Source organism: Borostomias antarcticus (genome assembly GCF_949987555.1).
Source record: "Borostomias antarcticus genome assembly, chromosome: 10".
Classification (NCBI taxonomy): Eukaryota; Metazoa; Chordata; class Actinopteri; order Stomiiformes; family Stomiidae; genus Borostomias; species Borostomias antarcticus.
In genome coordinates, this window is record NC_140243.1 from 12,198,056 (window position 1) to 12,221,275 (window position 23,220).

Sequence of the window (23,220 nt, forward strand, 5' to 3'; positions counted from 1 at the left end):
GGCTACACGCTTAACAGGGGAGAGGGGCTCCCTGCCTTCTTCCCTCTGCTATATCAGTCTTAACTCTTCTTTTACAGCCCAACGAATAGCTACGGTAATAGCCTAGGTCTAAAACGAATGATTGGCCTGTCCTTGATCTTAGTCCACCTCCTAGTCCTTGACAGTGGAGCAGAAAACGACTGCTCGACTTAAAGAATCTCTGTCGACTTAAGGGTCTCCGACTGATGATTCGACGCGTCGACTTTCAGGGGGCAGCCCTAGTAGCAAGTAACATTGCCTATATGAATATATTAATCAGCACTATAACCTTCATGTTAACTGCGTCTGCTCAACACTGTTCTATAATACTTCCTTGTTCATGTCAACTGCTTTCATATCAGAGATCAGGAGGTTGAGCCAGCAGTGGACAGGGACCAAGGAGGTTATGACAGGGACAGGCAGGATGAGGCAGGGAGCAGCAGCACTGCGTTGCAGGTAGGCTATGTGTGCAGATAGGCTGTGTGTGCAGGTAGGCTATGTGTGCAGGTAGGCTATGTGTGCAAGTAGGCTATGTGTGCAGGTAGGCTATGTGTGCTGTATAAAGTATGGAAAGCACATCATTCCTCTGTTGTTAGTTGTTAGTTGGACTCACACCAGCAAATGTTTCGTGAGTTATTGATAACCAATTTATTAATATTTGAGAAATCAAAAAATGACATTCGTTCATTCATACATACAGTTTAGATTAACTACTTTGCCAATATCTGTCAGAAACACCTCAAACCACTTGTGCAACATTCTGTTATATAAATCAACATTCTATTATATATATCAAACTATGACAACCTTTGGTTTTCATGATTTATTGATTTCCAATTCATTAAAAATCGAGAAATCAATAAATTACATATTTATTAATATTTAGATGAATAACTTTGCCAATGTGCATGTGTGCAATGACATGAGGACATTGAGAGCAGTATGGCTGAAATGAAATTCACCATCCCTACTTGTGTCCCCCCCACTTCTCAAACTGAAGTTTCGCCCTTGGCACTAATAGTTAAATAATGCACATCGTTCCCCTTGATCAAATAAAATAAATAAAAATTCATACACATACACACAAACACATACACACAAACACACACACACACGCGTACAGTACGCGCCCATGGACACACACTGGGAATGTGATATGAGTTTTATTGGAGGCTGTGTGTGGGGTTAGTTTGATTGGAGGCTGTGTGGGGTTAGTTTGATTGGAGGCTGTGTGTGGGGTTAGTTTGATTGGAGGCTGTGTGTGGGGTTAGTTTGATTCGAGGCTGTGTCTCAGGTGGGTGTCTGTGCTGATGAACAGGGACTCTGTATGTCTGAGGGAGACGGGGACTGCTGACATAGGGCAGCTCAATGTGTGTATGTGCGCATGCGTGTGTGTGTGTGTGATAAGTGCTCAGGTGCAGAGTGGACCTGCGAGAGAGGAGAGAGAGACGGGCAGCGAGAGCAGAGAACATCCCTCCTACCGTTAAACGTGGCCAGGTTGTTGGGGTCTCCCAGGTCAGAGGTCACAGATAGGGACTGGCGAACCTTCATGTTGCTCTCTCTGCAAGGCAACATACATAACATGACTGAGAATCAGACTGTATTCAGTTAAGGAGGCTCACACACACCTCACGTGGGTTAGGGTATGGGTTAGGGTTAGGGTCACGGTCACACACACCTCCGACCATAAACATGATGCAAGGACAAGACAGGACAGAGCAAAATACAATAACCAAGTGATACAATAGTCCAATATTGAGGGATGAAAAGAGGTTTTTCGGTGCTGCTGATCTCATTGTAACGGTAACTGTACAGTATTGATCTCATTGTAAGGGTAATTATAGTTAGTATAGTATTATAGTTAGTATAGTATTGTAGTTAGTATAGTATTATAGTTAGTATAGTAGAGTACTGAGCGGATTCTGACCCGTCAAGTTCGGCAGTCTCGATGTAACAGAGTCCGTGGGGTTCACTGCTGGACAACAGGAGCAGGTCAGCCTGCACACACACACGCACACACAGACACACACACACACAGACACACACACACACACGCACATACACACACACACACATACACACACCACACACACACATACACACCACACACACACACACACACACACACACACACACACCAGCTGGAGTTAGTACTAGCTTCAGCTAACCAAGCATTGATGATACACCCATGAACAAGAAAATGCCTACTCACCAACATCAGCTAGCCAAAGCATTCTAAAGGATCATGACTTGAACATGCTAGAGCATTTAACTATGCTGGCACGCATGTCTGGATGTGAGCATTTAACTATGCTGGCACGCATCACTGGATGTGAGCATTTAACTATGCTGGCACGCATGTCTGGATGTGAGCATTTAACTATGCTGGCACACATGTCTGGATGTGAGCATTTAACTATGCTGGCACACATGTCTGGTGTGAGTTTGTAGAAGCACCATAAAACAATACTGATTAAAAGTGTTCTGCTGGATATGAAACCCATAAGAATCCATCCACAAAACAGCACTATACAGGAACCTGTAAATCACTAGATCTGCATGTGCAGGGCCTCAGAAAGGAGCTCCATAAGTGTGTGTGCGTGCGTGCGTGTGTGTGTGTGTGCGTGCGTGCGTGTTTGTGTGCGTGCGTGTTGGCATACAGTGTATTAGTTGAGTGTTGGAGACACTTACTGCCACAAACTGGTTGTTCTCCAGTTTAATAATGTCACCTACTCGAACATTCATCCACTTCTCCTTCTGGAGACTGAGAGAGAGAGAGAGGGCGAGAGAGTGGGAGGGAGAGAGATCAGTACAGTACAAAGTGTCAGTGACCAGCGACCATGGCCAATAGCAGAAGTGACTGCCCAGTCAGGATGACCGGTAGCGGTGTTGACTTACGAGCCATGGATGAGGACCTGAGACTGGCGGTTGTTCACCTGGTTGTCACTCTTGTGACGGAACTGAAGGAGATACAGGCATGGTACAGCAGGAATAGTTTAATTAACATACAACACACCTGAATCAGCTAATTATGGACCCGGCGAGCAGATCATTAGAATCAGGTGTGTTACGGTTGGAGAGGAAACCTAAGGCTAGTTCTGTAGGCCCTGAGTTGGAGATCTCAGGAGTATACAGTACTAATCATATAGCAGCCTTTCATTCATAGTGTGCGTTGTTGGGGTGTGTGTGTGTGTGTGTGTGTGTGTGTGTGAGAAACAGCCACTCACGTAGTCGTCTGTGGCGTCCTTCACTGCAGTGATGCTCAACACCAGAACTAAAGGCACGATGGTGGTGAACCAGGAGAGGGAGGAGATCTGAGGAATCAGCTGAGACAGATAACAGGTCCTGGATCAGCTCATAATACCAGCACAGAGGAACCACAGGCTCTTCATTAAAGAGAACAGGTCCTGGATCAGCTCATAATACCAGCACAGAGGAACCACAGAGAACTACATTACTGTAGTTTGAGTAGAACTAGATCTCTCTCCCTCTCTCTCTCTCCCTCTCTCTCTCTCTCTCTCTCTCCCTCTCTCTCTCTCTCTCTCTCTCTCTCTCTCTCTCTCCCCTTCCTCCACCCCTCTGTTCTCCTCCTCCCTCAATCAGCCCTCCCTCCCTCCCTCCCTCACCTGCAGTATGAGCAGGAAGAGGAAGTAGGTATTGGCCACTTCCTGAAACTGCTCAAACAGATTGACGGGCAAAAAGGTCATGATGTTGTACTTTGACGTCATGATGCAGTTACTCTGGAGAGAGAGAGAAAGAGAGAGGGGGGGGGGAGAAAATGTATTACAGATGGTGTGAAGGTATCCATTATCCATGCTGATGTAAATATCACACATCCATGGTTAGGGTTAGAGTCTTACTGCATACTGGAACTTCTCGTTGTATTCTCTGTCGTTGGCGCGGACTCTCCTCTCCTCCTCTACACAAACACACAGGTAAACACTCTGAGACAACACAAACACACAGGTAAACACTCTGAGACAACACAAACACACAGGTAAACACTCTGAGACAACACACAAACGCAGGTAAACACTCTGAGACAACACAAACACACAGGTAAACACTCTGAGACAACACAAACACAGGTAAACACTCTGAGACAACACAAACACACAGGTAAACACTCTGAGACAACACAAACACAGGTAAACACTCTGAGACAACACAAACACACAGGTAAACACTCTGAGACAACACAAACACACAGGTAAACACTCTGAGACAACACAAACACACAAGTAAACACAGACAACACAAACACAAAGGTAAACACTCTGAGACAACACAAACACACAGGTAAACAGACAACACAAACACACAGGTAAACACTGTGAGACAACACAAACACACAAGTAAACACTGAGACAACACAAACACACAGGTAAACACTCTGAGACAACACAAACACACAGGTAAACACTCTGAGACAACACAAACACACAGTTAAACACTCTGAGACAACACAGACGCACACAGGATTATGAACCATCAGAGGAGGTTCTGCGGTGCTAACCTACATCTCCAGACCAACACAGGAGTGCCAGAAACTCCCACCGCCAATTGTCAATGTGGGGTAGGGTGTAATTTGGCAATTAAACCTAATCGATTAGTCAGGTCTGAGTCAATATTGGTGATTGATGAATATCTTGCCTGCAGCAGCCTGGCAACTAGCCACCCACCACTGATAGAGGATTAAAGAAAATGGAGAGAGGGAGAGAGAGAAAGGGATGGAGAGAGGATGGGTCTTAATGCTCATCCAGAATCTAGGTTAAAATCAATGGAGTGCTGGAGACACAACACACACGTGCACATGCACACATAAACACACACACACACACACACACTGATATGGGGTCATTACCTCTGATCAGTAATTAGCTCTCATTTGAATCTATCTATTTATGGACGGACACTCAGCCGAGGCCAGAGCCAAGCACTCTTCATTCATTCATTCATTCATAAGCTTTATTTATACTCGTTAAGCCCTCATTTACAGTGTTGACGAGTTCACACAAATAACAACAAAACATATACAATATACTGTACAATAATAATAGGGTAGTCACAGAAGCATGTCTATACTGTAGATTGTGTCACCATAGTCTAATACTGATAAGAAGATCAGTAAGTGGATGCCCCACTGTCACCAGCAGACCTCCCGGAGTCCGATAGATACCCCCGTGTCTGCTGTGGATGTCGTAGCATGTCCGTAGAATGTTCTCTCTCCTATGATGCTTTTAGCCTCTCTTACTCTGAAATGTAATTTAATGTAATGTATTGCTTTATAAATGTTCTTAGCCGGTAGACAAACATACTCCTGGAGCTTGCTCGATCGCCTTGTTGAGAGGGGTCAGGAAAGAATTTTTACAGCTCACTTATCTGGCCCCCGGGTGATAACTGTTTTTTTGCTTCCCTCTGGAATATGTAGAGAGTGGGTCGTATGCCCACCTCCCTTGTTCTCTGTAAAGCGCATTGTGTTGCCTCTGGGTATGAAATGCGCTATACAAATAAAGCTTTGATTGATTGAAGACAGCTTGAACAATTCTCTTCCTGTTGAACATAGGAAAGCTAGAACGGTTTCTGTACAGGAAGTCCATTTTCTGCCACAGTTTAGAGGCTAGACTGTCTACATGAAACTTGAATGAGAGTTTATCATCCAGCCACAAACCAAGATATTTATACTCAGTGACTCTCTCAATACGCAATAATGAAGTCTCTGACGCAACTTCAGGCGAGGCACGGATGTCAATGCCGGGCTAATCGGCAGAGGCTAATCAGTCACACCCCGTAACGACGCAACGCCCCAGCTGACTGTCAGCTGTCATAGCATTGGTCCAGCACGCTAGAGTGCATGTATTTAAGCTGTCAAAACATGTCATTGTTCGCTCTTGCCATTACTGCTGATCGCTTGTATCTGCTCACTGCGTCCTCGTTCTCTGCTCTTGCGTTTCGTGCTTATGTTTGTGTTTTGGTGCGTTTTGCTACCTGCTGCCTGCGATATCCTCTCCGATCCGTGGTTTGGGGGGTCTGTTTAGTGACGTCGTGGAGCGGCCGGATTCCGAGGCCGAGGAGCACGTCCCTCTGCACCGTATGCCATAATTTTGATTGTGGTTGCGTTGTGGTTCGGCGTTACCACAGCCACCAGCACTGGGTTTCATTCATGAGCCGCTGATGTCACAGGTTGTTCATGCCCCGTCCACCGCTATAACTGAACTGTTGTAATTTTGACTGTACGCCGGGTGCTATGTCACTATTAAAATGTTAACAGTTCAGGCGAGAACGTAACTATGTAGATAATCGAAATGTAATCGGTTTATCAAATACCCCCTTCTTGACTTGTTTTGTGAGTTCGCTGGCTGGTGCTAGCTACATGACAGGCTATACTGATTGCTTGCTAGCTAGCTAGCGTTCATCAAGGTTCTTTGTATTGCACATAAGGGGTATCCCTTATGTGCCTACAGGATTCATACTTTGCTACAGAATTCATACTACACCCTACACGATTCATACTTTACGGCGAATTTGATGTCAGAATACCAACAGACACCAATTACACCCTTGTTGAGCTTCTTGTCTTTGAAATCGAGAGTTTAACATGTTTTTGAATTATTTTTCAAGATGCCCATCCACATCCATTGAATGACCAAAACGGTGGTAGAGCAATTGTCAACTTTCTTGAAAATGCTAGCTTTGTCAACGTTTTGACCTCAACATTGTATATGATCATAAGTAACCTTAAAACAGGGTTAAACATGCATTTTCCCTTTACTACTCCTTTAACTTTAGGGCAACATAAAGTCAAATTGTACGTCGTAATCTAATTAATACAAACGATTATGCTCTATAATCTGCTATGTGTATGTAATGATGCTCGAATATGTCAACGACTAGAGCCAGCTAGCGCTAGCTAGCTAACGTTAAGGTAAACCTGAACTTGACATGCAAACGGTGAGAAGTTGTTCAGCTTGCCAGCTCTGACGGTGTCGAATCTCAAGCTTGCCATATTGGCTAGTTACATTTGTCTAGAATTCCACACGCTCGGACAGTTGCCTGGAATGCATGAAGTCGTGAGTTGTGACTTGAAGTCGTACCTTACAGGCTCAAAATCCTATCTGGAATGCGGCATAAGCATCCGAACTGTTGTTTCGTCAGTTGTTTGCTTCGGGACTTGTGCTTGTTTTTTTGCCGGGTTAGCCTGACTACCTGACGTTTCCCATACCTGTAATAACTTGTTGTCTGCCGTTAGGGAGCCCGAGGTGGTGGACGCGCTGCTGGAGAAGGTGGTCAGGAAGGGCTTCGTTATCGGTCCCTAAAGTTCGTCGACATTTCCAGTCACGCGCATCAGTCCGATCGGCGTGGCAACACGTAAATATTCAGGGAAAAAGCGGTTGATCATCGACCTTTCTGCTCCTCGCGATGTCCCCAGCATCAACAGTCTAATACCCCTGCCTCATTTTCCCTCCGCTACGCGTCGGTCGATAATGCCATCGAGTTCATTAAACTGCGGGTAGGGGTGTGTGGCTGTCCAAGGCGGATATCACTGACGTTTTCAAGGTGATGCCCCTCCATCCGTCGCAATGGCATTTATTCGGCGTCCGGTGGCACGGCTGATGTACTTTTTGGTTCGGCTGGCTTTTGGCTGTCGCAGCAGCCCGAAGATTTTGGATTCTCTCTCCGAGGCGTTATGCTGGGTCCTGCTGAATGACTGCCGGCTCCCGTTCGTTCTTCACCTGCTGGACGATTTACTCATCGATTTTCCCACTGACGACCCGGGCCTTGGTATCGCGGCCCTGCGTAGCACCTTCTCCCGGCTGGGCATTCCTCTGTCCAACGGGGACACCATCGCCCCGCGCTAACTGATAGAGTTCCTCGGTATCCTCCTGGTTAGCGTTAGGATGTAGGCCTCTCTGCCCCTCGAAAAGCCGGATCGGGTTCAGAGTGTTATGCGCGACGCGCGGGAGCGGTTAGTTATTACTGAAAGGGAGCTGCTCTCCTTACTCGGGCATCTGAACTTCGGCATGCGCGTCGTACCTCCAGGCCGCTCATTCGTTTCCCGGCTGCTCGCGCTGGCCCGGTCCGTTGACCGCCTGCAGGACCTGGTCAGCTTGGATGAGGGCTGCCGTTCGGATCTCCGTTTTGGTCCCAGTTGTGCGACGGGTGGAACAGCGTTTTTTTTTCTACAATGTTGGCTATGACTCTTCTGTGTCCCTTCGGCTGTTAACTGATGCTGCGCCCTTGGTGGGTTTTGGGGGTATGTTCGGTAATAACTGGTTTTCTAGCGCTTGGCCTACCGAACTGACTCGCAGCCTAACCAAGTCAGCTCCACGGCGCTATGGAGCTGTATCCCATTGTCGTCGCTAGTATTTTGTGGAGCCCTCAGTGGTCCAGGAAACGCGTTCTATTCTTCTGCGATAACGAAGCCACAGTGAATGGTCCAACAATGGTCGTTCGAACATTCCGTTCATTAATAAATTAATGCGCCGCCGCACACAGCTGTCCGTGCAGGGGAACTTCACTTTCCACGCTGTCCACATCCCCGGCCTCGACAATCAAATTGCTGACTCGCTGTCCCGGTTTGATTCACAGAAGTTCCGCTGACTGTGCCTGGATGTGGCCCCGTCCGGCCTGGTCTGCCCTCCTTTTCGGCAGACGGTTCTGTTAAAGAACGATGCCCTGATGCCCTCCTGTAATCCGCTGCCCGAGACATGAGAGCTGGTCTAGCCAAGACCACATTAAAACAATACGACTGCATAGTCTCATTTCACTGCGTTCTGCTCCACATTTAAAGTACCTGTCATGCCCATTAACATTTGGTTTTATCAGCATTTATAGTCCATTGTGTTGAGTCCAGACGGCTGCGGCCTCCAGCGGTTAAAAGTATTGTTGCAGGTGTACAATTTCACATGCGCTGCCTGGACCCCTCCACTGGCTCACTACTGGGGAACCCATCCATCCAGCTCCTCCTTAACGGCATTACGGGAGAGCTCCCACAAGGCAATGATAAACGTCTTCCCTTCACTCTTTCACTCGTTCATAGGTTAATCGCACGGTTAAGGCTTGGGTGTTTTGACACTCAATCGAATTTAATGTTGGAAACCGTTATTCTCACAGCTTTCTATGGGTTCCTCAGGGTTGGTGAATATTCTACACGCACATTGTCATTTGACCCGTCACATGACCTCACGAGGGCAGATATCACGGTTCACGCGCTTTATTTCATCCTGCACCTGAAGCACTCTAAGGCAGACAGAGCCGGTGATGTCGTGAATGTGTATATATCAGGAAATAACACCCCATTTTGTCCTCTGTCCTCCATGAGCTCATACCTGATGGGCAGACCCCAGGCCGGTGGAGAGGAGCCCCTCTTCCTGACGGGAGAGGGTAAGCTCATGACGAGAGCCTGGTCCGCCGCTAGTCTCCGCACCCTCTGCCTGGCGTGCGGGCTTCCACCGGACCGGTACACTGCACACTCCCTCCGCATAGGAGCCGCAACCACACTGCTTCCATCGCCCCGGTGTCCACCCTGAAGTCCATGGGCAGATGGTCTTCATCGGCGTACGAACGCTACCCAAGCGTTCTCCGTCGACACCTTCATGTAGCATGAGGGCCTCGGAGCTGCCGGTGAGTTCATTTTGGGGGGTATTGCTGCATTCTTCTGGTATTCCACTATGCGTCGGCTGGTGGGAGCCGGGGAATTTCACTTGCTTAGTCTCTGTGGCTCTCCATGGTGATCGTGGGCCGAAACATCTCCGAAGAGCCATCCAGCGGTTCCTCCGGTCACCATGGAGGCAGAGACTCTAGGCTGTACTCCCTCGGAACTCCACGAAGCGTCGGCCCGTGGAGGCTAGGGACTATAATGTACAGCAGTCCCCCTGTGGCTCTCTTTGACGGCCTTAGTGGGCTGAGTTACCCCCGAGCGACTTCCCGATCACGGCCCACTCTGATCGTCATAGAGGCAGGGGACTAAATCGATGCCATTCCCTCTTCCGGCACTCTGGGCCAAGCTGGCCCAGAGAGGGGGAACATCTAGATTTCGCCTCCCCCTACTATCGCGCTTTCCACATTCTGTGGAAGTCAGGGGGCCCCCCGAACAGAGCACACCGCCAAAATTCATATGCTGTATTTGCTGCATGCACAATAAATGGGTCAATTTTGACTAAAGTGATCTCGACTGAAGTTTAGTTTTATTACTGGGTGTGTCTGGTCCTGTCTATCACCCCCATTCCTCTCCCCCTCCCTCTCTGCCTGCATTTCAAAGTGTTTTGTGCTGATGCTGCTTCCCTCCCTTCTCCTCCCTCTCTCTCTCCTCCTCCCTCTCTCTCTCCTCATCCCTCCCTCCTCCTCCCTCTCTCTCTCCTCCCTCCCTCCCTCTCTCCTCCTCCTTATCTGCTCTAATAGTGATGAGGGGCTTTTAAATGAAATGGAAAAACTCTGTTTTGCACACGAATAACCCTAACCCTACACACACACACACACAACACACACACACACAGACACAACACACAGACACAACACACAGACACAACACGCAGCACGGCACGAACACACACACGTTCAGAGCTTCAGCCTCTTGGGGCGCAGCTGTCCTGTTCCTGCAGAGAGACGGGGCGGGAGAGACGTCCTTCAGAACGTCAGCAGCCTGCCCCCCCCCCCCCCACCCTCAGCAGCCTGCCCCCTCATCAGCAGCCTGCCCCCCCCCCCCCCCCCCCACCTCGTCAGCATGCCCCCCTAAGCTCCAGCGCTGTGGTTTCCTGTGTTTCTGATCTCACTCTTGAGAATCAGCCCTGTGCAGCTCTGCCTGATGTACTGCATCTCTCATGCTCACCACTCTAGTCTGGCTCTTCTGAGACTCTGAAGCACAAACACACTACAGACAGTATTAGTCTGGCTCAGCTGAGACTCTCAAACACAAACACACTACAGACAGTATTAGTCTGGCTCAGCTGAGACTCTCAAACACAAACACACTACAGACAGTATTAGTCTGGCTCAGCTGAGACACAAACACACTACAGACAGTATTAGTCTGGCTCAGCTGAGACTCTGAAGCACAAACACACTACAGACAGTATTAGTCTGGCTCAGCTGAGACTCTGAAGCACAAACACACTACAGACAGTATTGGTGTACTGCTCTATAATACCATCATGGTGTAGATAGGCAGAGACAGTGTTTTCTAGCTAATATCATCATCTATTACGGAGTAGATGATATCATCTTACTAGATATGAGCTGTAGACTACATCAATGCACAATGTCCCTCTACCTTCAACTCTCTCTCTCTCTCTCTCTCTTTCTCTCTTAAACACTCCTCTCCTCCCTTCTCTCTCTCTGACTGTTTAGTGTGCTGTGTGTAGCTGACAGACGGCTCACTGTATAATCTGTACCATGGCCATAGAATAATACCTCCATAGAATCATACCTCCATAGCTGGTAGAAACTATGCAGTGGTTAAGGCCTGTTAGGGCATTGTGGCCCAGGGCCTGTTAGGACATCTAGGCCCAGGGCCTGTTAGGGCAGCTAGGCCCAGGGCCTGTTAGGACATCTAGGCCCAGGGCCTGTTAGGGCAGCTAGGCCCAGGGCCTGTTAGGACATCTAGGCCCAGGGCCTGTTAGGGCAGCTAGGCCCAGGGCCTGTTAGGGCAGCTAGGCCCCAGCCCAGGGGTTGGGGAGACTAATAATAGACTGGAGTAATGTGATCTGCAGGACGGTGCTGGGGGGTCCTGTGTTCAGTCAGCGTTCATGTCTGAGCTGGAGAGAAAGAGACTGCATTCAGTCTAACCCTAACCCTGCATGTCCCTCCTCCTTCACTCCTCTCTCTCTCTCTCTCTCTCTCTCTCTCTCTCTCATCCTCCATCCCTTTCTTCAGAGCCAGTGAAGGTTTATTTATGTATTTTATTTCCTGGTGCGTTGTTGTCCTTGCAGAGTGCCTGATTGATATCTCTTCCCCTCACCAGCTGGGAAAGCAGCTCTGCATTAACCTCCTCAGAGGACCGGAGCCGCCAGACAGGACTGATACACCATCCTGCCCAACACAGCCTCTCCCTGCCCAACACAGCCTCTCTCTGCCTCTCCCTGCCCAACACAGCCGCTCCCTGCCCAACACAGCCTCCCCCTGCCCAACACAGCCTCTCCCTGCCCAACACAGCCTCCCCCTGCCCAACACAGCCTCTCCCTGCCCAACACAGCCTCTCCCTGCCCAACACAGCCTCTCCCTGCCCAACACAGCCTCTCCCTGCCCAACACAGCCGCTCCCTGCCCAACACAGCCTCCCCCTGCCCAACACAGCCTCTCCCTGCCCAACACAGCCTCTCCCTGCCCAACACAGCCTCTCCCTGCCCAACACAGCCTCTCCCTGCCTCTCCCTGCCCAGCACAGCTAAATCAACCCCAGTCCCAGCCCCTATTTTATTCCCAGCCTCTATTTTAATCCCAGCCCCTATTCTAATCCCAGCCCCTATTCTAATCCCAGCCCCAGTCCCAATACCTGTCCTAGCCCCATATTTAACCCTAACCCCATCTCCTGCATTTGTCCCATCCCCAGCCCCATAGTCCAGCCCTAGTCCTAGCCCCCTTCCAATACCTAGTCCCAGCCCTAGTCCTAGCCCCTGTCCAATACCTAGTCCCAGCCCTAGTCCTAATCCCCGTCCGAGTTCTAGCCCATCCCAGCCCCAGTCCTAGCCCATGTCCCATACCTAGCCCCAGCCTCTGTCTCATCCCTAGTCCCATCCCCAGCCAAACCCTGCTCGAGCATGCGAGTGTCTTTAACCTGACCCATTAAGCATTTTTAGCAGGCTCTCTCTAGCAGGCTCAAGGACAGAGCCGGGCTTTTCCAGCCTCAGAGCAGAGCTACGCAGCAGGACAGGACAGACAAACCTCCATTACTGGGACCGAGCAGAGAGAATCAGACACGCTGCAGCCCTACTGCAGGTGGAAGCCACTACTAGTCAGACAGTATTTATCAGTGTTCATGAATATAACATGTAGCGTATGTGAGTGTGAGGATATGTGTCTCTCTTTCCAATCCTTTCATCCTGTCTCTTCACATCCCCATGCTCCCTCCCCCCTACACACACACACACACACGCACACACACACACACACACATGCACACACACACACGCACACACACACACACACATACATACACACCCGCACACACACACACACACACACACATGCACACACGCACACACACACACACACACACACATACATACACACACACACGCACACACACACACACACGTACACACACAGACATGTGACGACACGTGCCACAGCTCCTTGACTGACCTCCCCTCATGAATGACAGCGGTCATTCGCTCGGCCGTGCGCGTGTTTTCTGACGTGAAGATCAATGTGTTTCTACTGAAGATCAGTGTGTTTCTACTGAAGATCAGTGTGTTTCTACTGAAGATCAGTGTGTTTCTACTAGGGCTGGGAGTCCGAACTTCGGGATTCGAATATAATTCGAATATTGACAGAAATACTGGTATTCGAACGAATATTAGGCAGCCCTTAATATTCGAACCTGTTATAGGCATAATTTTTTGTAAATGTGTTGGCTAGCAAACGTTGCTTTTGATTCAGATTCAGAGGGTTTTTCACGCCTGGTGAAGTTGCAATCGCGAGCTCATTAGCAAGGCTATTGGACACCTGGGCTCCTGTAGGAGGTGACGTTAGTTAGCACGCGTTCCAGGCTACCCGTAACTCGTGTTTTTCCGACCTCCTACACGTGAAAATGCTCATGAATCGCATTTGCGATTCATGTTAAACTTACAACAATATTGAGCTAGCCAGGCATTTGAGTTGGTCATCCAACACAGGCTCGATCCTCACCTTTCTGTATAATCCCAACTGTGAAATGGATGTGATAATAGTCCACAAAATATTCTTCCTTTGCCTCGTTTAGCACCAGCTGCAACACTCTCCTCCAAATTCATTATCTCCGTTAGCAAGGCTAACGTTGCACTCGGTAGCTTGTGCTTATTATTATTATTATTATTATTGGGTTTGGTGCTTGTGCAGTGGAGGGGTTCTTTTTGGGGGAGTTGGAGCCGTTGGATTGTTATGCTTAAATGATCCTAGCCAGCTAGTTTGATAACCTTCTTTGATTCAGACATACCGTAGGCTGCCTGGTACCGTCCACTGACCAGTTGCTGGTTAACTATGAGAGGCAGGATCCCAGCCGACCGTTGCTTCCCCCCAACCCGCAACGGAGGGTTATCAGCTGGGCTGGGACTCCCCTCGCTAACCAGCAACTGAGACCATTGAGCTAAAGGTGCTTAGCTAGCTCGATCGTGAAATTACTCAAACTTATTAAATATGACACCAATAAGCACACCGATGCCAATAGTTAGCTTAATCTTGATATAACTAAGACATCTGCTAGAAAAAATAATTTTTCCACCGACAGATTTAGCTACAATGTTTCCGCCCACCTCCGTCCTAATAGCAGAGTTGAAGATGCTACTTCCTCGCACTAGTCATCACTTACACCACCTCCCAGGGTGGTGGACATATTTAGTTGTTACTAGGAACTAGTCGTGAGTGGTGCAACCCATTTAAATTGAGTAGTGACCAAATCTCGAGTTAGTCAACACTTAGGCTATGACTAGGCCTAGTCACCACTTAGGCTATGACTAGGCCTAGTCACCACTTAGGCTTTGACTAGGCCTAGTCACCACTTAGGCTTTGACTAGGCCTAGTCACCACTTAGGCTATGACTAGGCCTAGTCAACACTTAGGCTATGACTAGGCCTAGTCACCACTTAGGCTATGACTAGGCCTAGTCACCACTTAGGCTATGACTAGGCCTAGTCACCACTAAGGCTATGACTAGGCCTAGTCACCACTAAGGCTATGACTAGGCCTAGTCAACACTTAGGCTATGACTAGGCCTAGTCACCACTTAGGCTATGACTAGGCCTAGTCACCACTTAGTAACGACTGGTGCAACCGGCTCCTGGTTGACGACGGTTGTTGAGTCTTACATACTGCAGCCAGATAGCCCATAATGGCAAGTTCTGATTTAGCCTAGGCTACATGTTTGATTAATGGGATATACATCCTACTACCTTTATTTATCTTTTATTTGTCTTTCAGTACCTAGCCTGACTGCCTTTTTATTTTTTTTTGTCAAACTGAAAACCTACTGTTCAAGCCAGGGTCTGACATAAATTAAAAGAACGGTTGTTGACATTGTGTGTTGTATTTGCTTCTGAAAACATCATTGCTTATCGATATTGCCTATGATACAATGCCCACTAGTGGACAGAATGTGCACAACTTTATTTTAATACCTAGGTAGGTCTTTCTGTAAGAATTTAATGGTAAAAATATTATTAATAATAATTCGAATATATTCGAATATTATTATTAATAAATAAACGAACTTCGAATATGATTTTGGGGCTAAAAGTCCCAGCCCTAGTTTCTACTGAAGATCAGTGTGTTTCTACTGAAAATCTATGTGTTTCTACTGAAGATCAGTGTGTTTCTACTTAAGATCAGTGTGTTTCTACTGAAGATCTGTGTGTTTCTACTGAAGATCTGCGTGTTTCTACTGAAGATCAGTGTGTTTCTACTGAAGATCAGTTTGTTTCTACTGAAAATCTATGTGTTTCTACTGAAGGTCGTGCCTGGTCTTGGTAGGCGACTATTTATTATCACAAATTGTACTTGACTCATGTCATGACTTTAAGAGATAAACAAGCACGGATTTCACACAAACACACACACAAACACACACACACAAACACACACTCACAAACACACACACAAACACACACATACACACACAAACACACACTCACAAACACACACACAAACACACACTCAAACACACACTCACAAACACACACATTCCTTGTCTGTCTCTGTCTCTGGAGGACATTAGAATGACTGATCTAATTAGAAGGAAATGGGACATTCACAAATACACACATACAGTACACACACACGCACAAAGACACGCACACACATGCACGTACCCACCCTACCACACAGTGATCTAATTTGACTTCAGATGATGGAAATGACACATGGAAAGACGGAGGTCAAATGAAGGTACAGTACACACTCACTCACACACACACACACACACTCACTCACTCACACACACACACTCACTCACTCACTCTCACACACACACACACACACACACACACACACACACACACACACCCTGATCATTGATGGTGGCTGGCGCCTGTAAGACTGATCAGTGTCTCAGTTTCAAAGACAAGGACATCATACACACACACACACACACACACACAATTGAGCTTAGATCAACTCTATCACCCTGATAATGAAACTACTAAGCTTGTGTTACAGCTAGTAATTAAAATACACCAGCTGCCTGTGACATCCAGTCCATCTGCAGGACCAGAGCTCAGACAGATAACTGCTAAACACATGAACACAATCTAACCCATAGACTGAGATCTGTCAAGGGCACAAGTATCTATGCAGCACCAGAGAATGCTTCACACTTTGGACTGGACGACTGAAGACTAAACTCAAGATGACACAATCTAACCAGCCAAAACTGGTCTAGTGAGGAAGAAAGAAGATGAGGATTGAGAGATGATGATGATGGTGACGATGATGGTGGTGGTGATGGTGATGATGGTGATAGAGTTGAACTATCAGAGATACAGTTCTCTGTGACAATAACATTGTAGAGAAGACACCAGCATGCACACACGGTTGGAGGAAAACACACACAGTGTACAATAGGGCATTCATTAACAGTGCAAGGTCAGAGGAATAAACTATAGGGGCAACACACATACAGTCATAAGATCCTCTGTTTATGTAGTGACTGGGGTGTGAAACTGGTTGGGAGATTGAGGCAAGTGGGAATGAAAATGCAGGAAATGGATGATTTATTCACATAATGATTTATTCACATGATGGAGGTCTGTTTTCAGAGGGTATATTATTAGTGGGACATAAGATTACATCAGATTTCTTAATGCCAATAAAACGGAAACATGCTTGGTAAAATATTTGTTTCCCATCCATTAAACTTGTCTTAATTATTGATAAGTATGGAATATCCATTAAACTTGTCTTAGTTATTGATAAGTATGGAAAATTGATGAAACACATGGATGATTAAGTTGATGAAGTACCTGTCCCTTTCTTTTTGGTTCTAGCCAAATCAAGTCCTTGCCGTTTCTTCCGGTGAAGAGGAAGAACGATGGGGAGCCACTTGTCGGGGATTTCTTTAGGGATGGTCATTTTGACTGGTCTACCCTGATGGCACATTTAACAGGATTTAGACGTCCATGGTTGCGCTCACATCGCAGAGACTACAGCCCAGGCTCCACGCTGCACTGCTCTCTCCTGTCCCATCCAGAACCAGCTCACACTATGAGATCACTCCACCAGCATCCCCACCCCTCTCTCCCTCACTCACTCCTCTGCTCCCTCCCTCTCTCTCCCTCTCTCACCCTCTCTCTCCCTCCCTCTCTCCGTCTCTCCTCTCTCTCCCTCCTTCCCTCTTGCTCCCTCTCTCTCTCCCTCCCTCTCTCTGTCTCTCCCTCCCTCTCTCTCCCTCCCTCTCCCTCCCTCTCTCCCTCCCTCCCTCTCTCTCCCTCTCTCCCTCTCTCCCTCCCTCCCTCCCTCTCTCTCTCTCCCCCCTGCCTGCTGCAGAGAAGCTGAGGTCATTGGTCTGTTGTCCTGGCAGCTCTGTTCCTCCTGATGCTGGCAGCGCTGCTGACACTGATGTTTTCCCATATTGCAAATTAATGTATGGAAGTAGAAAAAAGCTGACAAATGTAATTTTGTCAGAACGCGATGTTAACGTTTTGTGATCGACTAGATGTCATCACAAAATATGAGATAGGCTAAAATGAGAGTTGGGCTAAAATGAGAAGAATCAATTTAATTGTATTTGTAAATGCTTTTTAAAACACGGCCAAATGTAGGCTTCATTCATGATAAATCACTTCAGGCTATATGGTGTAGAAATAATTCCACTCAAACAAGCATTATAATACACATATATATATAGAGTCCTACATAATTAATAGAGGGTCATTTCAGAAATAAAACTCTCACTTCGTTCTGCTTTCCAGGCACCAATAACAACATCACATAACCGTGAAGGCTGTCCATTTGGCAAGGGCATGAGCCAATCACAGGTTGCCATTGATGTTGTCAAGGCAACTGCCTCTGCAGGGATGTAAGAGAAACAGCCCATTAGAGAAACTGGGCACCATCTTGGATCCACCGTATCAGTGTAGATGCAGCTGTGAGGGCATTTGGAGCCAAGGTGGCCACTCAGCAGCCCGGTTTCCTGACAGTATTGGATGGGAGGGCAGTGGAGACACTGCGGTGGTGGGCGGGGCTATGGGCAAGTGTTTAAGCACGTGCGGAATGAGGGAGTCTCGTGACGATTGAGGAAACGTCCAGACTGCTAATAGCATACTTGTCTGATTTTCACACATACGCACACACACACACAAGCACACACACATGCGTGCGTGCACACACAAGCACGCACGCACACACACACAAACACACACAAGCACGCTACTGCTGCCTCAGACCCATATACAGGCTCATAACATTCCTTTTCTGTTGCACTGCGCTACGGGGTACACACACACACAAACAAACACAGACGCACACACAAACAAATATGCCATTTGTACTTGACCTTGAACATAACCTTCTTCCATAAGTCTGGAAGAGCTGATGGTGCTGATCTGAATGAACAGTTCCTGTCCTGGGCTCATTGTGTGTGTGTGTCAGCTGTGGACTCAGTGGGTGTGTGTGTGTGTGTCTGTGTGTGTGTCAGCTGTGGGCTCAGTGTGTGTGTATGTGTGTGTGTGTGTGTGTCAGCTGTGGGCTCAGTGTGTGTGTGTGTGTGTGTGTGTCAGCGGTGGGCTCAGTGTGTGTGTGTGTGTGTGTGTCAGCGGTGGGCTCAGTGTGTGTGTGTGTGTGTGTGTGTCAGCGGTGGGCTCAGTGTGTGTGTGTGTGTGTGTGTGTGTGTGTGTCAGCTGTGGGCTCTGTGTGTGTGTGTGTGTGTGTGTGTGTGTGTACTGACCTGGAGGAGGCCTGTCTCTGAACATGTCCACTCTGCCGATGGGCCTCCTCTACGGCCATGAGACTGAGGAGGAGTAGGGGGGGGAGGAACGGGAGGATGGGGCGGAGAGAGGGAGGACAAGGGGAGCAAGGGAAGAGGGATGAGTGGTATGGAAAGGAGGTCGGGTGGGGAGTTGGAGGAGGTGCAGGGAGAGGGGAGTGGCAGAAGGAGAGAAACAGAACCATGTCAAGAGTGTGACCAGGGGGAGCCGTGTCAGGATCTGAGCTGATGCTGTGTGTGGTGGAGTCCTGACTAAACCGGGCAAAAGGCCAGTCCTGTCGAGTCCAGTCGCCTCCTTCCAGGTTCCAAGCAAGCTGAAGTGAGCCAGAAATATGTCTGTATAGCTCAGGAGGTAGACCAGGTCGTCCAATGATAGTAGGGTCGGCGGTTCAAATCCCGCCTCCTCCTGTCCACATGTCGAAGTGTAGCCTTGGGCAAGACGCTGAACCCCAATTTGCTCCCAGTGAGCAGGCTAGCACCTTGCATGGCAGCTGCTGCCATTGTTGTGTGTGTGTGTGTGTGTGTGTGTGTGTGTGTGTGTGTGTGTGTGTGTGTGTGTGTGTGTGTGTGTGTGTGTGTGAATGGGTGAATGAGAGACCTTCATTGTAAAGCGTTTTGGATTAAAGTGCTCTATAAGTGCTATCCATTTACCATGACCATTAATCAAGGTGACGTGAAAACACTGCAGATTACTGGTCAGGAAACTCAGCCACTGAACACGTGAACATAGAATTCACACAGGTCTTGGCTCTAATTTGAGATATAGTTTGTCTTTCAGCATGAAAAGCTCACCAGGGACTTTAGAGATAAATGAGGGGGGGGGGGGGGGTGCCAAAACATTTCATGCCCGTTTGGCTTCTAAACAGCAGCAGGATTCTGACCCCTCGGTCAGCAGCGTGAGCGCCATGCTGGAGATTTAGAGCTGCAGACATGATCACAACTTCACCCAAAGATCGTCTCTTTGACAATAAATCCTCAAATTCACACCCATGTGGAGTGAAGTGGTTCGTATAAACCTGAACACAATTAAACACAGAAGCTGCCTGGATCACTGTCCTTTCAGGCTAGTCGAAACGTTCTTTCCTGGGAAAGAGGATGTTCTATGCTAACGTTAACATGAAAGAGCGGCAATGAAAAATGAAGTGGAAAAAGCCAAAGTGAGAGCAGAGGAGTCAAGTTGACCCGGTTCAATACTGTAGTACTGTCCAGTCTGACCCGGTTCAATACTGTCCAGTCTGACCCGGTTCAATACTGTCCAGTCTGACCCGGTTCAATACTGTAGGACTGTCCAGTCTGACCCGGTTAGATACTGTAGTACTGTCCAGTTTGACCCGGGACGATGCGGTGGAAAAGTGGCAAGAATGAGAGTGACTGTAACCATGGTGATGACATGCATGTGTGCTTACTGTCGGAGAGGAACTGAGAGAGGAAGTGACCACTTCTGCACCGGCCACAGAGACCACGCCCACTCAGGAACATGTCAGAGACCACGCCCACTCAGGAACATGTCAGAAACCACGCCCACTCAGGAACATGCCAGAGACCACGCCCACTCAGGAACATGTCAGAGACCACGCCCACTCAGGAACATGCCAGAGACCACGCCCACTCAGGAACATGCCAGAGACCACGCCCACTCAGGAACATGCCAGAGACCACGCCCACTCAGGAACATGCCAGAGACCACGCCCACTCAGGAACATGTCAGAGACCACGCCCACTCAGGAACATGTCAGAGACCACGCCCACTCAGGAACATGTCAGAGACCACGCCCACTCAGGAACATGCCAGAGACCACGCCCACTCAGGAACATGTCAGAGACCACGCCCACTCAGGAACATGAGAACACCTCCACTCAGGAATATGTCAGACGTCTCATTAGTGAGTAATTCTGTCCACAAGCGAACCATGCAGGGGACGCCTCTTCATACAGACCAAACAGGTGACGTTTAGCGGATCACTAGGGACACAGACACATCCAGTGAGCCCCTGGTAACACAGGAACAGACACATCCAGTGAGCCCCTGGTAACACAGGAACAGACACATCCAGTGAGCCCCTGGTTGAGCGTTAATCAGGAAATGACATTGAAGCGCAGCGTCCGCCTGTGTGGCGCCAGCAGAGGGTCTGTCTTTCTGCCCCACCTTCTCTTCTTTCCCCCACTAACAATTAACCCCCCCCTCGCCCCCCAAAGCTATTTATATCCATATTTATAGCAGGTACATAATCCATCCATACAGGTAGATTATCCTTATATTGTATAGATTTGTGTTTATTTTGTGTAATTTGTAAATTGTGTATTTGCAATTATCTGTAATGAGCACATCACCGAGCCAGCAGCCACATTTCACTGTGATGGAACACTGAGCTGAACATGACATGAGTGATGGAACACTGAGCTGAACATGACATGAGTGATGGAACACTGAGCTGTACTGTTCTGTTCATTACATGTGAGAAATAAAATGTGAATCTGAATCTGCTTGATCTTTCCCTCCCCTGTCCAGTTCCCCCTGGTCTGCTGAGCTCAGGCCCCAGAGGACCGCTGCCTGGGGGGGAGGAGCAGGGTGTTAGAGGGGAGGAGGAGCAGGGTGTTAGAGGGGAGGAAGAGCAGGGTGTTAGAGGGGAGGAGGAGCAGGGTGTTAGAGGGGAGGAGGAGGAGGGTGGAGTTAGAGGGGAGGAGGAACAGGGTGTCAGAGGGGAGGAGGAGCAGGGTGTCAGAGGGGAGGAGGAGCAGGGTGTCAGAGGGGAGGTGGAGGAGGGTGGAGTTAGAAGACAGGGAGGAGGAGGAGGGTGGAGTTAGAGGACAGGGAGGAGGAGGAGGGTGGAGTTAGGGGAGGGAGGAGGAGGGTGGAGTTAGAGGGGAGGGAGGAGGAGAGGGGAGGAGGAGGGTTGAGTTAGAGGGGAGGGAGGAGGAGGATGGAGTTAGAGGGGAGGACGAGCAGGTGGAGTTAGAGGGGAGGAGGAGCAGGGTGGAGTTAGAGGGGAGGAGGAGCAGGGTGGAGTTAGAGGAGAGGGAGGAGGAGGAGGGTGGAGTTAGAGGACGAGGAGGAGGGTGGAGTTAGAGGAGAGAGAGGAGGAGGGTGGAGTTAGAGGACAGAGAGGAGGAGGAGGGTGGAGTTAGAGGAGAGGGAGGAGGAGGGTGGAGTTAGAGGACAGAGAGGAGGAGGAGGGTGGAGTTAGAGGAGAGGGAGGAGGAGGAGGAGGGTGGAGTTAGAGGAGAGGGAGGAGGAGGAGGAGGGTGGAGTTAGAGGACAGGGAGGAGGAGGAGGGTGGAGTTAGAGGGGAGGGAGGAGGAGGGTGGAGTTAGAGGACAGGGAGGAGGAGGGTGGAGTTAGAGGACAGGGAGGAGGAGGGTGGAGTTAGAGGAGAGGGAGGAGGAGGAGGAGGGTGGAGTTAGAGGACAGGGGGGAGGAGGGTGGAGTTAGAGGACAGGGAGGAGGAGGGTGGAGTTAGAGGGGAGGGAGGAGGAGGAGGAGGGTGGAGTTAGAGGGGAGGAGGAACAGGGTGTCAGAGGGGAGGAGGAGCAGGGTGTCAGAGGGGAGGTGGAGGAGGGTGGAGTTAGAGGACAGGGAGGAGGAGGAGGGTGGAATTAGAGGAGAGGGAGGAGGAGGAGTGTGGAGTTAGAGGACGAGGAGGAGGAGGGTGGAGTTAGAGGAGAGAGAGGAGGAGGAGGGTGGAGTTAGAGGAAAGGGAGGAGGAGGGTGGAGTTAGAGGAGAGGGAGGAGGAGGAGGAGGAGGGTGGAGTTAGTGGACAGGGAGGAGGAGGGTGGAGTTAGAGGAGAGGGAGGAGGAGGGTGGAGTTAGAGGACAGAGAGGAGGAGGGTGGAGTTAGAGGAGAGGGAGGAGGAGGAGGGTGGAGTTAGAGGACAGGGAGGAGGAGGAGGAGGGTGGAGTTAGAGGACAGGGAGGAGGAGGAGGGTGGAGTTAGAGGGGAGGGAGGAGGAGGGCGGAGTTAGAGGACAGGGAGGAGGAGGGTGGAGTTAGAGGACAGGGAGGAGGAGGAGGGTGGAGTTAGAGGACAGGGAGGAGGAGGGTGGAGTTAGAGGACAGGGAGGAGGAGGAGGGTGGAGTTAGAGGACAGGGAGGAGGAG

General features: G+C 49.0%; 1 protein-coding gene across 1 annotated transcript in view; it reads right to left on the minus strand.

The window, feature by feature from the left end:
- atp8b2 (ATPase phospholipid transporting 8B2) overlaps positions 1–17,272 on the minus strand; it is a gene marked incomplete at both ends in the record, with an annotated part of 35,272 nt that extends 18,000 nt beyond the window's left edge. Inside the window, 8 exons of the mRNA XM_084444488.1 lie at positions 1,500–1,579; positions 1,946–2,016; positions 2,710–2,782; positions 2,917–2,978; positions 3,246–3,344; positions 3,645–3,758; positions 3,879–3,937; positions 17,164–17,272. Of these exons, the coding sequence (XP_084300614.1) occupies positions 1,500–1,579; positions 1,946–2,016; positions 2,710–2,782; positions 2,917–2,978; positions 3,246–3,344; positions 3,645–3,758; positions 3,879–3,937; positions 17,164–17,272 (667 nt within the window). The remainder of the gene's footprint in view (positions 1–1,499; positions 1,580–1,945; positions 2,017–2,709; positions 2,783–2,916; positions 2,979–3,245; positions 3,345–3,644; positions 3,759–3,878; positions 3,938–17,163) is intronic.
- Between the last annotated feature and the right edge of the window lie 5,948 nt (positions 17,273–23,220).